Below are 17,328 nucleotides of genomic sequence, written 5' to 3' on the forward strand. Positions count from 1 at the left end.
TGTTGCAGGGCGGAGTGAATGACGAGATCTCGCTGTCGGCTTACATCACAGCGGCCCTGCTGCAGATGGGAAAGACAACCAGCGTGAGTACCAGTGGCCTAGCGGTGATGCCATGGCGGGCCCTAGTGGAAGCTACCACAATAAGGACTGTGTGTGCACATTATATGCACCTTCAATGAAGTCCATAGTCTTAATGCACACTTCCTTCACTGTCTCTGAAATCCATGTCCCTAATGCACAAATTCTGCACTGTCCCTGTAATCCATGTCGTCACTGCATACATCCTGCACTGTCCCTGAAATCCTTGTCCCAACTGCACAACCTCTGCAGTTCATATCCTGTCTGCACCCTCCCTGAGATCCATTGCCACACTGCACACTCCCTGCACTGTCTCTGAAATTCATGTCTCCAGTGCACACTCCCTGTACTGTCCCTGAAATGCATGTCTCCACTACACACTCCCGGCACTGTCTCTGAAATCCATGTTACCACTGCACACTTCCTTCTGTGACCCTGAAATCCATGTCCCCACTGCACACTCCATGCACTGTCCCTGAAATCCATGTCTCTACTACACACATCCTGTGGTTTTTATACTCTTTGCGCAGTCCCAGAAATACGTTTCCACTGCACACACCTGGCACTGTCCCTTAAATCCATTATTCCGCTAACACTCCCGTCTGTGACCTTGAATTCCATGTCCCCAATTAACACTCCCTACACTGTCCCTAAAATCTTTGTCTCCACTACACACATCCTGTGGTCTATATGCTCTTTCTACTGTGCCTGAAATGCATGTTTCCACTGCACAGTCCCGGCACTGTCCCTGAAATAGTCATGTTCCCACTGCACACTTCATGCACTATCCCTAAAATCCTTGTGTCCACTGTGCACATCCTGCACTGCCCATGAAATCCATATCACCAACACACATCCTCCTCAATTTATATCCTTTATAAACTCTCCCTGAAAATCCATGTCCCCACTGCACACTCCTGCACTGTCCCTATAACCCATGCACCCACTGCACACATCCTGTCCTGTCCCTGAAATCCATGTCTATATTACACACACGCTGTCCCCGCTTGGACTGAACCACCTTTGTGCTCCTAATTAAAGGAGGTGTTGATTCAATAGCAGTCAGCCCACTCCTTTTACACATCGAATTCTCCTTTCACCTCAAGAAAAGGCACTGACGTGTTTCAGCTGTATTCACAGCCTAGTTTACACAACACAGCACCATCTTGAACAGGGTATTTAAAGTGCACATGTGCATATCAATTCATAAACATAGAAAACATACTTACAACTATATTAAAGCACTGTTTTACTTCCACCAATGTGCAAATACATTCTTTATTGAACTGTTTCATGCTGCTGTAAGTCTAGTAAATATTTCCATACTTTACTTAATCCTACATAACTAAATAAACTTATTATCAGCAAGGCAATTTTTATCTTATTTGAGTGCCAACCCTGTTTAGTTTGAAGGTTGTTTTCAATGTTAAGCCCATCACTTATATTAGGACAAATGTACCACCTCTCATTATTCAAATCTGTGGATTTTTGGCACAATATAATGGCAATTAATTGTTATGCTTTGAAACTCTGAAACATGTTGTATGCATTTGCAGCTCCCTTTTTATATGGATATATTACATAAGCAAGTGTTGGAAAAGTGTCCCTACCTAATATCTGTTGCACATAATTACTGCTAGTATGTTATTATGTGTACCTAACAGTAAACTATGCCTTACTGGTAACACATATAACTATTATTGTACTTGGTGGTGTGTGTGTATAAAATAGTCATATTATCACTAACAAAGGCTCCTTATACTAAGTGTAAGCTGCTAGATGTGCTACGGGTGAGTGTGTAGCTCTTCTTCTCCATTTAAACTGCATAAAATGTTTGTGTTAAGTTAAATTTAAAACTGGATTCTAATCTCCTTAGCTGTTTTTTGCTATCTCCTCCTCTGATGTTCTTGGCGACCGAATCAAACACATATATTGTCTCTGCTGTTTTGTATTTCCTCAAAGTGGCTGGCAATGGGTTAAGTTTTGTGTTTGTTTGTGATGGCTCTCATGAGTTGTAACACCCACTTATGTACTTGTAGGATAGTACTAAGCACTAACTCACAAAGGCATGTTAAAACATAAATGAGAAATCCACTATTGTAATGGAAAGGTTCTCTAATCTTTCTCTGCCTCTTTTCAATGAGAGAGAGTTCCATAGTTGCAGGATTTATATTAGCTGCACTTTTCATTTACATGATATCTCTAGGCTACTTTTAATAAGCATATCCTCAATTGATTTTACTTTCATGAAAGTAATGCCCAGTTTCTTAGGGATTAGTTTGCCTAAACCTTGATCATTCTTGACCAAATGCCAGTATTTCTGAACTATTTTCCTGATAATGCCTTCCTGCTTTTTAGGCCTCGGCTAGCGTAGCAGCGCATGCGCTGCTCGCTTTGCGAGGCATGCAGTATACACTATAGTGGGGAAGCTTCGAGGAAGCTCCGCCCACTCTCCGCCCATGTTTTCTATTGGCTTATTTCCTAAATACAGCGTTCTGATAGGTTTTAGGATAGTTAGTCCCGCCTCATGACGACCATGTCGTCCTTTGTATCCTGCCCCGGCTACCGGCCCCTTTACTCAGGCACTATTTGGTTCCCCTACCTCCCCTCCCTACGTCCGTCCTCCTCGGCCCCCCCACCCGCGCTCCCATCTGCCCTTTCTCCACCGAACTCTGCTTTGTCAGGCTCTCCGTACTGAGGCTCCCTTACCCCGTCCGTCCTCCTCGGCCCCTCCCACTTGCCCTCCCATTCTGCCCTTTCGTCCACTTCTGTCCGCTCTGTCAGGCTCCCGTACTGAGGCTCCGTTTCAAAATAATATTTAACAAAGGCTAACAAAGAATAGTGTGAGGCCCACTGAAGTACATTCCTTTTGCAGCCGTTTGTTGGAAGACAAACTGCAGAAGGTCATTGCTCTTTAATTTATTTCAGTTGGCTTGAACAGATTGACGAATCTGCGGTACTTGGAGCCGTGTTATATCGTAAGTAGCTAACGGGCCATTTTTTTCCAGGAAACGGGCAAAGAGTGACTTCCATTACTGTGCAGTTCTTCACTTCCGGCGATAGACTGTGCAGTTCTTGGGTAACCGCTGCGGCGGGCCGGGCCCTTCTTTCATCCAGGATGAGCGCTATGAAACACCCAGAGGTGGTGTCTGCTGCACCCCTGGATCTTTCACAACACAGCCTGTGCAGCCGCTGGTTTTATCTCGGAAGCTCTGGCTGCAGGGAGAAACCGACAGACATCTTTCTGTCTCTCTTTCGATTCCGCTAGTTCCACTTCAGGTGACCATGTCGTAAGGAAGGACTCCATGCTGCTAACTGTTGAACAGGCAGACATGAAAGTAACGTATTGAGTTTTACAGTGGCTTGAAACTTTCCCAACTGTGTATTATATTCTGTATATTGTGGGTAGCTTGTTCTTTCATACCCATTGCAACTACTTTCCTTTACCCAGTTCGAGGTGTGCAAGTCTGGAATGTAAGCACTTTACTCGCACGATTTGTTCGTAAGTTTTAATTGACAAAAACATACGGAAAACATGCCAGATGCTCCATTACCGCTCCACTTATAATCGTGAATCATGTGCAAATTAGCGTTTGCAATCGAACTGGGCTTCGCATCGGAAGGGGCATGGGGGTTTAAGAGCTCTGTTTACTTTATGTACTTCTTTCTATTTCTTGCCTTTCTGCAGCAAATAGGATGAGGTTGAGGACAGAAGGGTGGGGCAAGGGCCAAACTTCAAATGCCCACAGGGGTCAGAAGGTGAGTGATGTCACTTGGCCTTAGTGCTATGCCGTTTGCCTTCTTAAAGCACCTAGCGCCGCTTTGCTTCATAACGAGGCGCTGGACGATAATTGATCGCCGTGTATAATGGCCTTTTAGCTGCTTGTTTGTGACGCATCCTTTTGTTACATTTATTTAGCAACAAGTGATGAAGCAAAGTTGTGTGTTTCTGGACCTTGACGCGCCCCTAAAACATGCGTGTACGTGTGTGATTAAAGTTTAGTTGCTCCAAATAGAAGGTTCATAAAAAGCCTCATGTTTGCGCTCAGACTCAATTTTTTAATAACTTTAGCTCCACACTACTCTACAGAACGAAGCTGGAAGAGTCACGGCATTGTTTGCATTACTAACGGACCACGTGACACCCTGTTGCTTCACTCCCCTCTGCCCGCCCGCCCTCCCAGGACGTTCCAGCAGCAGGGGAGGGGCTCTCTGCCTCTGCAGGCTTCTGCTGTCTCCCGGTCCCTTTCTCCAGTGCTTTCAATGGAGAATTCGCAGTGTATGTACCTGCCGTGAGCTCAACCGCTGGCAGTGCTTGCCTTATGAATAACATTGCTGTGCTCCTTAGAGATGCCAGCCCCCTTTGCTTGCATTGAAGTCGGGCAGCAGCCGCCGTCTCCCGATACTTACTCCCCAGATTAATTTATGTCACTGTCTGTCCCATTGAAGCTATAACAGCGGGTTTGGCTTTAAAGCGTCAGTACTTGTTTCATCTGGAGCATCGCTAATAGTGCCCAACTGAAAGACACCTTTTGAAGTACTTCGCAGACTGTGTATTAACATCAAAACACATCCCCCAAACATAAACACCACAGCAATTAACGTTTCCAGCACCCATGTAACCAGACACTCAGAAATGTTTTCACCCTGAGAGTAGCTACACCACGGACTAATTAGCCCGACTGGCAAACCTCAAACTGTCCCACGCCAGGAGTGTGCAGCCCTTTCCCACAATTTAATTATTTACAGTCTCATAATTGTTCCCTTTCCTGAAAACGGTGGTGTAACCCACAAGGCATCAAGGTCATTCCCTTTACGGTTATGGCAGTTCAGGTGTTGATACCTGATAGTACATTTGGGCTCAGTCTTTTTTGTGCATTTTGGAGCTCAAATGTTCACTTTTCATAAACGTTCATGGTGAAAAATATTAGCGCAGGATGACATACTCGCATCTGAAATAAGACAATGTGAGAGTCTGACTCGCCAAAGGTTTATCGGCAGTAACTACAAAGATGTAATTCAATTGTAGAAACACCATCAGTGCTTTAAGTGGGCCGGGTCCTGCTGGTGCTCAGCACCGACAGTTCTTAAAAGCATGTGCTGAGCCTGGTCCCTATCTGGCTTGCCATGATTGCAGCACCACTGCTCAAAGCCTTTGATGTAACTTCGAGGAGACTTTTCTTAGTTTGTTCACAGTCTCATCATTTCACAACTGAAGCCTTTTCAATATTATACACAACAAAGCCATAGTTGTTGCTTATTTATCTTATGCAACTAACCATTGACAAAAGCCAATAATCCTGACTTGTTGTAGGTGTGATGTTACGTGTTGTAGTATATAGCTGGATGTAATGACAGGAGCCGCAAAATACCAGTCGGGGAGATTATATGTTTTTAAGCCATGTCCTTAATTGCATCAGCCATGCCCCTGTGAGAGGCCCCGCAGTTTTTTGATTCCACTTAAAGCCCTGAACACCATGGTACCAAGTTGAGAGACTCAAGTAATGAGGTTTAATCCAACAAACACCTCAGATACTCTCCTTCAGCTGTCTCTCTTCCTTTTAAAAGATGCTCTCAGACTCCTTCTCTGTGCATCATTCTACATTTTATGTGGAATAGGTTGTTTACATGTATAGTATTTATATTGTCTTCCAGTCTCCGACAAATTGAAAAGCTGACTGTTTGCTTTAAAACTTTAAAGGCCAGATGTGTGAAGCGTTTTAGGTCGATACTAGCAGATTGCATGCGCTGTGAGGCACAGTGTATTCAGTACATAGACTTCAAGCCGGCCCTTCGCTTGCCATTCATTGGTTGTTCAGGGTGCCTTTCTAAATTCTTTACTTTTAAATGGTAAATCGTGCCCAATTGTCACTCCTTTTGGTCTGTCGTCCCCTCCCATAGTGACTGGCCCCGTTACAGGGCTCATTTAGCTTCTTTCCATTTCAGTTTGCTTCGGGCACTATTTTTTCTGATTGCCTGCCTGGTGTGCTGGAAATGTTGCAAACGTGAGCAGCTGACCAGTGTTACTGCTTTCCCCTAACACCCACCTAACTCCGTGTGTTCTCCCTTTCGCACCTCAGTTTCCGCTTATAATCTACAGAGTCTGGGTTACTGAAGATCAAGATGAGCAGTCACAAAATTAGAATGTTAGAAATGTGACTTTACTCGCTAGCTCCCTTTCACATAAGCTTTAGTTTTTAGCATTAATTATCTTTCACTCGCTGTGAGCTCTGTTGCTCCGTTTCTGTAAACAGAGCTGTGATTCTTGTTCTTTTTCTGTCACAAATGTTGCAGCTGTGTCTCTGATCCCAGTGGTAATTCCCCATTCTTAATCCTCTAGGCAGTCCTCCAGCTGCGGCTATGGTCCTAGTGCTAATTCCTCATTCTTTGTCCTAAAGACAGTGCTGCTAGCTCCTTCTCTAGTCCCAGTGGTAATTCCAGAGACGTTTTACGGCATGAGCAAAGTGGGCTCTGGCCCAGGGCCCCAGCCTTTCAGGGGGCCCCCTGATGGAGCCAGCTCTGTTCTGCAGAGAGTCTTGCCCAGATTACCTTGGATAATTTTTAAACAGATTGTTGCAAATAGCGTTTTTCTATTGTTTATTTTTAATGTGTGAGAGTCTATTACAGGCATTTTGCAGACAAAATGTGTTTGTTTCATGCAACATCCATATAAAAAGTTTCTTTTAGATCACAACAGGACCTCACATTTGAGAGATGGGAGGGTGTCACGGAGATTATTTGTAGTAATATTAGTGAGCTGCTGCTGTGTTACGATACTGAATACACACATCACTATTCCTGGATATAAGATGTAAACACATTTAGAATTTGACCAAAGAGGACTTGAAAGAACTGAAGCTGGATCATAAAATTAAAGCAGTTCCGAACAGGGGTCCCCAGAATATGTTTGGCCCAGGGCCCCCAAAATCCTTAAAACGTCCCTGGGTAATTCCTAAATCTAAGTCCTTTAGACAGTGCTGCTAGTTGCTTCTCTGGTCCCAGGGGTAATTCCTCACTGTAAATGCTGTAGGCAGTGCTGCTAGTTGCTACTCTGGTCGGGTCGGTAATTCCTCATTCGAAGTCCTCGGCAGTACTGCAGCTGTGTCTCTGGATACAGAGGTAATTCCTCATTCTGAGTTCTCTACAGAGTGCTGCAGATGCTTCTCTGGTCCCATTGGTAATTCCTCATTATAAGCCTTCTAGGCAGTGCTGCAGCTGTGCTTCTGGTCACAGTGGTAATTCCTCATTCTAAGTCTTCCAGACAATGGTGCTAGCTGCTACTCTGGTCCCGTTGGATATTCACACATTCTGAGTTCTCTAGGCAGTGCTGCAGCTGTGTCTCTGTTCTCAGTGGTAATTACTCATTCATAGTCCTCTAGGCACTGCTATTGTTTAATATTTCTGGCAACTGCCTCCATTTAACTTTTTCTTAATAGAAAACGACCAGCAGAGGTCAGTGAAATACCAGAACCACTTTAGCATTCTCTAGATTCTAGTTCATAGAAATTGTCTTCCACGAACACCTGTAGACAATAATATTTTTTTCAAATCTTGTATTTTCAGTGATATGACCACCGAAGGCCCTGATTTTATATTAAAAACAGAGCTTTGGACTATACCATTTCCCACTAAACGGCAATATTTCTCTCCCTGTGTTCCGATACCTGGCGCGTCACGCAGTTTGATGGCTTACTTTACCGCCATGCTAAACAACAGTAGATGTTTCAGCTCCCAGGCTAATGTGCTGCATAGCTAAATACATATAAGGACCCAAAGGCGAGGCCGATTGCATTGCAAATGCTTGTTGAAGGTAGTAATCAGCATACATTGGGACATTTTCCAAACATTATCATTTCTTTTATTATTAAAGAGGATGCTCGCCCACTTCATCCGATTTGTCCTAAGCCTTGGCTGAGTAATTATTTGGGCTGGGTAACCCCTTTCCCTGAAGCTGAATATTTATCAATTTATTCTAAAATATTTGAATTACCTATTCTAATTAAAAAAGTAATGTAATATTAATTTCTATTAAAATATAATTTAAATTACTTCCAATTAATTATTTAGTCACATTCAATAGGTTTTATTACGTAGTAAAAATTAAATGTATTACATTAGATGGGAACTTCAGAAAAATAATTCTAATTTAATATATTCTAAATTATTACATTTATTTCCTCCTACCGTTAAAATAAATCAAAAGCTCTTTTTTGCACAGAGAAACAAAATATGCCCATCAACTCCCTGGGTTTATTCATTTATTTGCGGCACAAAATGTGGCACTTCACGCAACACGTTTCGGCCTTGGATCGTGTTTGTGGAATAGTGTGTTGGTAGTTCTCCGACCTAAATGCAATTTAAAATGAAGTGTAAAGACATAGAAGACAGACAATTAAGTAAGAATTACAGGTATGCTCTACCGAACGTGCCTTGAGACCAGAAATAATAATAATGTGTGGAGATTATAACTGTATCCAGTCACCAAAAATGTATACTACCAAAGAATGTCCTGTGAATGGAAGGCTCAAATTATGCAGGACTATAATTATACGTATGCATGTGCTACATTTAATTAATATATGACAAAATAAACACAATGATAAACCTGGCTTCACCTACTACTTTTAGCCACATAAACAAAATACAAAAGATGTAGTTTAAGTTGTGACATAGATTACATCCAAAATAGTAATGTATATCATTACGAAACTGTTTTCAGATCATACACCCCTATTTTTAAATGTTGAACTGGCATTAATACAAAATCAAATACTTAGATGGACATTTGAAAGGGGACTATGAAATGACAGAGTAATGTAAAGATATATGAGCAGAAGTATTAGATTTGTTTGAGAAGGGGTCAACAAATATTTGTATTGTATGGGTTACCAGCAATACATTTATCAAAGGTAAAACAATTAGATATATATCATAGAAATCAAAAAAAAAACTCAATAAATGAAAAACTGTTCTTTACTTAGAGAATAATCAAGATGTTGCTGTGTGAAAATTGTGTTAAGAAGGGAAATGGGATATGTATGTTACTTACAAAAGCTAAAATATGTCTATGCCAAAACAACAGCCACATATGAAACAAAGAGGCAAGAGGCTTATGATTAGTGAATCTTTTGATGAACTTTTAGCACATAAAATGAGTGACAAAAAATATACATATAAGATATCGGTCATGTTTGACGAGCAGAACTAAGTAATCAGACCACAGAATTCATTGTTATTCCAGACAAATTATGCCCAATTATATAAAGAAGAGTCTGTTGAGGATATTATCCCATATTGTAACATTGCATAATTATAACAAAACTGACATTAGAAGAAGGGAATGAGTTTAGAATACCCATTGTCTTAAATGAAATAATTGAAGATAGAGAATATATTAGCTAATAATGGGAAAGCCACTGGAGAAGGCCTTTTACCAGCTGAATTTTATAAAACATTTAATTTATTAGCAGCAAATGTGTTAGAATTATTCAGAAGGTTAATGAATGGAGAGGTAGTTCCCATCTTATGGGAATAAATAAATGTAATAGTATTCTTAAAAAGGAAAATCCAAACTAGAGAAAGAATCATAGCAACCCATGTAGTCTCTGCACATTCTTTGTATATCTTCTCTGTTCACCCCTTTCAACCCATATTGTCTTTGGTCTCTCCTTCCAGACCCCATTTTTTCTGCCCTCAGACTGTCATCAGTATTCCCCATGAGCAATTCTTGCTAATTACATGACTTTGACGCATTGAAAGCTTTTTTTTACTTTTCTCTTAGGGGATCTCCGCTGAAATCATAAACCCTGAATAGCCTCGCCTACGTGCGGAGATCCCGGAGCACTTCTTTAAAATATATATTTTTAAGTGTATGTGTTCACCTTCCTTCAGGAAGGGCAGGATTAACAGTTAATTTATGTAATTGTTTTGCAACCTATAAATGAGGCTATATTGGCCAGTAGCTTTAATTTAAATAAAAAAGGGTTAATATATAATTTTAAAAAACAGGAAAATTACCAAGAGTTGAATAATGAATCACATTTACAAACCTTTTTTTAAAGGAAAATGGCGAAGAAGGAAGAAGACAATGTAGAGTTATTGGCTGCAGTTCTGCACATATGAAAAGTGACTCTGCTCATGTAAGGGCTTACAGCCCACCAATATCCCATCATGCTTAGCAGAGGGCAGTTACCTCAGTTTGTTTTTACAGAGCAAATGCTAGTATAACTAAGGAAGCAGACTATTAATCTTTTTTTCCACCGGGGAGGATGGTGAGTTGCTTGTATATATTTGTTGCAGGGATTCTGCTTAGAAACAGAACTATGCCTTGGACTACAGAACATCAGTACGCAGGAACTGAGTAACCATACCTCACCAGTACCTATGAACTCCGATCCAGACTATCTCTTAGTGCCTTACTTGCCTGCCTAACCCTTCCAGAGAACCCAGTAATTTGGCACCCAGAACACAACACTCTCGAGCCTCTCAGGGATAACGGTTGCAGGCCACCACCTTTCGTTCTCCCACTTGTGCGTATCTACAATAAACAAAAAAAGAGACACCAGAAAAGCTTACAATATTTATTGAAGCTATCGTGCTCTATTTTGCAATAGCTACAGTGCAATTAAAAGGCATATGCAAGTCAAAAATGTGGTTATCATAATCAGCAGACTATAAACAAGCAAAAAGCCCTGTCATATTGCGAGACACGTCTGCCTATGCCTCCCCTAATAACAGAAACACAGTTTTGTATTATATATCTCTGGGATTAATGGGAGACCCTATACCTGGCATATATAAATGATTGTTCTGCATCTCAGGCCACGGAGCTCTCTCTTGTCTCGGGACCTTGGCTCTGTGTGAATGTGTCCTCTTTGTTTTCAAAAGGGCAATTTCTGGTTTATATGATCGGAGTTGAATATTCAAAACAGCAGATGGATTAGTCTAATATTTCGGTGTTAGTGTCCGAACACAGAGAAAACAGAGCACTGTATTTTTTACATTCAACAAAATGCTCCATCTGTATCCCAGCAAAACAACAAAATAACAAAAACATGTGCAGCCTACTTGTCGAATAAATGTGTAGCACAAAAACAAGCGTGCTTCTGGAAAGCAAAATCAGCCTACAACGTAGAGTTGGGCTAACATAAGGAGGAAACACAGTGGGCCTAAAGCAGATATACAACATATCATAAAGAAGTGCTCCAGGATCACCGCATGTGAGCGGGAACATTCAGAGCTTATAATTTCAATGGAGATTCTCCTGAGAGAGAACTAGGCTTACAGGTAAGAAACCATTCCTTCTTTTTGACGCTACTTGCAAGTGCACTTTCCCAGCTACTTGTAAATTTCTTGAGATTTTATCCTTCAAGCCCACATCGTGCAAACAGTACCTGAAAACAAAATGAAGTGTATTTTGATACTAAAATGACAAAAATACAATCAGTAGGATTAGAGTTATTAATTTTTTATGTTTTTAGTGAAAACAAATGCCTAAAAAATCAAAGCGACATGTTATTTTAACACTATTACCCTTCTGCGGAACAGGTTAATTACCACACATTAGGAATGGGATGAATGGCACCAATACGCTATGCCACCTACCATTTCAGTGGCAACAAGTGTCTGGAGCACGCTTGGCTCCACTTCAGCAAAATACAACTACCTAACCCCCTTGCACCAGTTCTAGTATGTCACATGCGCTATCATTATGCTCCTGTTACACCCCTTTCACCTTGTGTTCCCTTAATAACATCAATTTTTGGGGGTAAGGAAAAGTTGATTCACTGGAACTTCAGAATGCTATCACATTTGTGGGTAGATTACCACACTCAAGCTTTGTCCATGTAATGTATGTTAATAAAATTCCCTACCTTGATGGCCGACACAGTTCAAGGTTTAGTTACTTGGCGCATGCACGTATTAGCACACATTACAACAAATACCACGTCCCCAGAAGAACTCCTCATGGGGACCAGAGCAAGGGTAGAATTAGAGGTAGTTGTTGCGCCTCCGAGTTGTGAGTATACCTTCCTCTTTCCTGAAATCATCGCCGGCATGCAAGCAACTATGCCGGTAAGATATACGCTGTGCCTCGTTTACTGATCATACGCACGGCGTATTTATTCTGTTGCAGGTCAGAGCAACGAAGTGCTCTGTCACACGCCCCCATCAGCTCAGGCCTATTTCTGTATTGGTGAGTCTGTTATTTGATCCTGCGCGCTGGCTCAGGTCATGATTACGTGCGCTTGGCCATATTTGTTTTTGTCCATGATCACCACGATGAATAAAGTTAGTACCATGCCCCCACTTGGGATGCTCGTATAGGAATAACCTAGGGAACTGTTTATTGCACATGGTTAAATGCCTGTACCTGGTCACACAGAGATAATATCTCAACTCTGGGCGATATATAACAAGCTCTACATGTTGTTTGTCAGTTATGTTGGTTGGTTGATTGTTTACACTATCCCCACCACTACCTCAACACAATGCCACCTACAATGGGTAGCACCTACGAAAGGGATAGTCCACCGACTTCTGAGTGCCCCTCTCGTTTATGATAACACCAGATGTCTTAAGCACCCTTATGGTCGTATTCCCTGCTGGCGTGACTTTCCTAACTACGTGGACTCACCATTCCTCATTATGACAATCTGTCAATCACTAAAATAAGCATGATATGTGTGTTTCACGCACCACAGACACCGTAATAATCAGGTGCTCCTGGTATAGCTTACCCTTGGATGTAATTGCACCGTCATAACCTTGTTGTTAAATAATCTCCTAATCCCGGTCTACTGTTGTCCTTGTTTTTATTTCCTATCCTCGTCCCTTCCTCCCTTTTTTTCAGGTCTCAGATCGCCAGGCCAACTAGGACCTGGATCTTCACTTTAAGGCTGGTTACCATCACATCACATGAATTTTGAACCAGCATTGCGGTAGTGCTAGAGTTGAATAATTTCCCTAAATATGGCCCTGAAGAAGCGCCACTAGACCTGCTAGGGGCTACCACTGGCATGAAACATGTCGACCATATATATCACACGGGCCCTGTAGGATCATCCCATCCATTCAGGTTCATTCTCTTTTAATTAGGCTAGTGCCCCCTAGGAATAAAATATTAGAAAGGGTTGTCATAGACCTATTTTAAAATCACTCATACACTCACCGCACTACCTAGCCCACACACCCGCACACACCATACAGCTTCATCAAAAAAGGATCTCTGAAAAAAAAAACCTTTGCGGGTGCCCATCGGGCATTGCAGCACCGGCGCGACGAGGAGCAGGCCCAATATTGAAGCATGACATCCTTCGGGGTGAGTGAGGGCTCGTTTCAGAAAGACCTGAATTTTCCCTCACTTCAAGGAACTGCATACCCCCTTATTTACATGTATCATTTAGGAGCCTGTATGCAGTACCTGGTTCCTTTTGTTTGAAAAGAAGAATAAAAAATCAAAGCGCCAACAGTGGTCATATAGTGCAGCAAGACTGAGTCAAAGTCGAAATTTAAGGCCGACCATACTGGAGTGTGTTTCGGATACAAGAAATGGATTGGTCCTGGTCAGTGCTTACCTTCGGATGTAAAACAATTCTTGAAGAAAATGTTCTGAGAAGGTAAAGTTCAGCGTGGCAAAGTTGCTGGTGTTGTCCAAGGAGGGAGCTTTGTCGTGGATGGCCCGGGGTGAAGCCATGGTTAAGATTTCTATGTTTCTATTTGACTTAGTCGCCGAAATGGAAGTCAAAAATCTCCAGCGGGACTGGGCAAAGGCCTGTAGCCGAAGACAGTTTCAGGCGGTTGGATTCCTCTTTGGCGAAGGAGTGATGAAACAGATTTGCTGTGGAGAAGAACGTAGTGGGAGAAGCTGCAAAGTCAATCACACCGGTGATGCACATTGGGCATATAGGCGAGCAGAGTATTTCAGGTCTCCTCCTGGTTCTCAGAACACCTCTGAGCCAAAATTTGTCAAAAGTTCTCAGTTTTGGAAATTGGCCATCTGGGCACATATGGTACCACACACTATGGTCCAGGACTAGTGGGACACCTCTTGGGGGTTCAGGACCAATTCATGCTGGGTCCATGTGTGGGTTCAGGATGGTGGGAGCCTTCCTATGTTCCTGTGGCTCTGAACAGGAGGCCAGCAAACTGGCCCTGGGAGTAATTTCTGGCAGTCCTGGGTGCAGATGAACTTGCAGGGCTCAGCAGCAGTGCTGGTCTCTGAGGGTTCAAGGCAGGCTCCAGGCAGCAAAAAGTCCTTCAAGGTACAGCAGTAGTCTGGCAGCGTGCACAGCATGTTACCGCAGCAGGAAGTCCTCTGAGAGTTCTTCCGCAGGTCCATTAGTGAACTGAAGAGTGAATTTGAAAGTCCTATTTTATACCCTAGTGCCCATTTTCTGGAAGGTGGGAGAATCTTCTAGAAAGGTTTCATAAGTGCATGGAATTTCCCTACTCTCTTGTCCTGGCCCCAACCTGGCTGTAGTGACAATACAGGGTATTTAGGCACTTTATGTGATGGCAGAGCACAGGCTATTCAGGTGTAAGTGTGGCTGTGCTCAGCTCAACCCCCATCCTGCCAGCAGATGGCTCATTGAGGCACACCTAATGCTTCTATTGTGTGACAGTCTGAGAGGGATTCACAAAGTATTACTGTCAATTACACCCAATTATGTTACCTAAGACAGACTGCAGGCACAAAGGGCTGAGTGAAGGTAAATGCCAACTTTATAAAAGTGGCATTTTCTAAATTGTAATGAAAAGTCTGACTTTACCATTTAAGAGGGTCTATCATAACAATTTCAGAAGTGCCAAACATGATATATCTTCCTGCTCCCAATTATGAATTACAGCTTATTAAATGTATTAAGGAATCCCTAATGTTATCCCATGAGAGTGTTAGGTCTCACAGTAGTGAAAAACGAATTTAGGAGTTTTCACTACCAGTACATGTAAAATTTTAAAGTACATGCCCAACCTTTCAATTACACAGCACCCTGCCAAATGGGCTACCAGGGCCTACCTTATGACTAAGGAAGATCAACTTAAAAATGCATTTGAGAAACTCAAAGACCTGGAAAATTGTCCAAGGCAAGAAAATCTCCACATCCGAGGCCTCAGCAGGGAGATTCTGGACACTAATCTGGAACTCTTTGGGGTGGGAATGCTTTCCTTGCTATTAGGGCATAACCAACCTGAGATAACGGCAGACAGGATACATCGTGTAGGCCCCAGGAAATCCTCCCAACAGCAATGCCCCAGAGACATGCTGATCAAGTTCCACTATTTAGTAGAGAAATGGAAGGCCCTCCAGAAAGCTAGAAAAGCAGGCGAAGTGAGCTTTCAAAATTACTTTTGTACAATATTCTAAGATGTATCAGAACTGACTCTGCACCGACCTGCAGCCTTTCAGCCTATTACCTCAAAACTTAGAGAGGACGGTATTTGTTATAGATGGACTTATCCCTTTGTCCTCTTATTTGAGCTAGGAGCAAATGCCGTACTGTATCAGACCCAAAGAGTGCGCCTACCCTGCTGGACATCACACTCATTACCTCATCTGAAGCACCGCGCATTGGGGACACTGTACTAGGACCCTCATGTGACTCAGGGGAAGAGTGTTGTGGAGCATAACCATGATAGGGGATATTCCATCCAAAGAACAGACACAATGCATGGCACACATGACTTTGGGGATTGGGGTGGGGGCCACAGGAGACCCGGGGCCACCCAAGGAAGGGCAGTTGGACACCGCCACAACATGCTGTAGAGGATCAAGAATGGCTTCGGGGTCGCTGACGCAAGGCTGAGTTGGAAATGTAGTAAGATACTGTACTACACCTTGGGGCCCGTCAGCAGATCTTCATAGTAGCAGGCCTCACAAAGACCCAGCCTAAGCATATGCCACAGCCACGAGTAAAAGCTGGACTCCATTGACAGTGATGGCCTTATTTATCTAATACTGAGGTGCACCCAGGGAACCCGAGATGACCCCTAGTAGGAATCCCCCCTGAGCAAAGTAATAATCAATGGATGGGAGTCTTGCGGGGGGTGATGGACCCCTCTAGGCTGGACAGAAATGGAACAGTCATCATCCAGGTTACGGCTGCACTCGCAGGATGGATGCCAATGTAACATAAACACATTTATCATTTGCGCCTGGTGGAATGGCTCTATTGGAGTGTATTAGTCCGCCTCCGGGTTGGGCCAGTCCGGCTCTGGCGGCCTCTTGCCCACATACTTAGAGATACAGGGGATGAACGTAACCCTCTCCTACCACGCTATTCAAACAATTCAACACTACACCAGGCCTCATGCAACGCATGATGATTTGTTATTAGTTAATTATTGTTTCTTGATTTGTTGTGGAATGTTTTGGGAGAATTGGGGGCTTAAAAGGGTGGGGAAGGACCGTTGCATCCACCTTGCCCATTCTTTCTTTAGTTTCTTTACCTGATCTGTATTTGCGTACCACCTACTCAGACACATCCATGATCCAACTTGTCTCACTAAATACAAGGGGACTCAACTTGCTGAATAAACGTGGGCGTTCTGGCCCTCCAAGAATCCAGCCCAGACATAATCTGCTGACAAGAAACCCATCTCCTCCACATGGATTAGGGGGAAGTGAAGCATACAACATACTCAACAAGCTACCACTCCTCAGCCAATACCAAGCAGAGAGGGATGGCAATATATTTTATGTGTAATCTCCCAGTTTCAGTCATGCATGCCTACATGGAGGAAAGGTATCTCAATCTCGTGGAGACACTTCACGGGACACCTCTCACTGGAGCTACTTTATATGCCCCAAATGAGGCTCAGGACACGGTCATGATAGACTTCCTAGGGCAGTTAGCAGAGCTGGCCAGGGGGGACATCATGCTGTCCGGAAATCTGAATATGGTTTGGAATCTATGCATAGACGTGGGGGAGGTGGAATGATAAACATGCTGGAGCCTCCTCCAAAAGGCTGAGAAAATCCAATGAGGATTAACTCCGACACGAAACCTGGGGAGACTTCAATCCTGTGACCAAGGCCTACACTTTCTACTCTTAAGTACAACGCACCCACTCCAGAATTGATTATATCTTACTTAACAACTCTCTTGTGGGACATATCCGAACGTGGAGATTGGCTCCATATCGGTCTCTGATTACTTTCTAATCAGGATCCAGCTAGAAATGTGGAATGCAAGATATCTGGGCACATGGAGCTTACACCCCTCCATACTTAGGGACCCAGTCACTAAA

General features: G+C 43.0%; 1 protein-coding gene across 1 annotated transcript in view; it reads left to right on the forward strand.

Moving 5' to 3' along the window:
- The window catches only part of LOC146812810 (alpha-2-macroglobulin-like protein 1), a 630,734-nt gene that overhangs the window by 487,864 nt on the left and 125,542 nt on the right, over nucleotides 1-17,328 (forward strand). The window contains exon 28 of the mRNA XM_085615203.1: nucleotides 9-83. Coding sequence (XP_085471329.1) covers nucleotides 9-83 — 75 coding nt within the window. The remainder of the gene's footprint in view (nucleotides 1-8; nucleotides 84-17,328) is intronic.

Source organism: Triturus cristatus, chromosome 7 (genome assembly GCF_964204655.1).
Source record: "Triturus cristatus chromosome 7, aTriCri1.1, whole genome shotgun sequence".
Taxonomy (NCBI): Eukaryota; Metazoa; Chordata; class Amphibia; order Caudata; family Salamandridae; genus Triturus; species Triturus cristatus.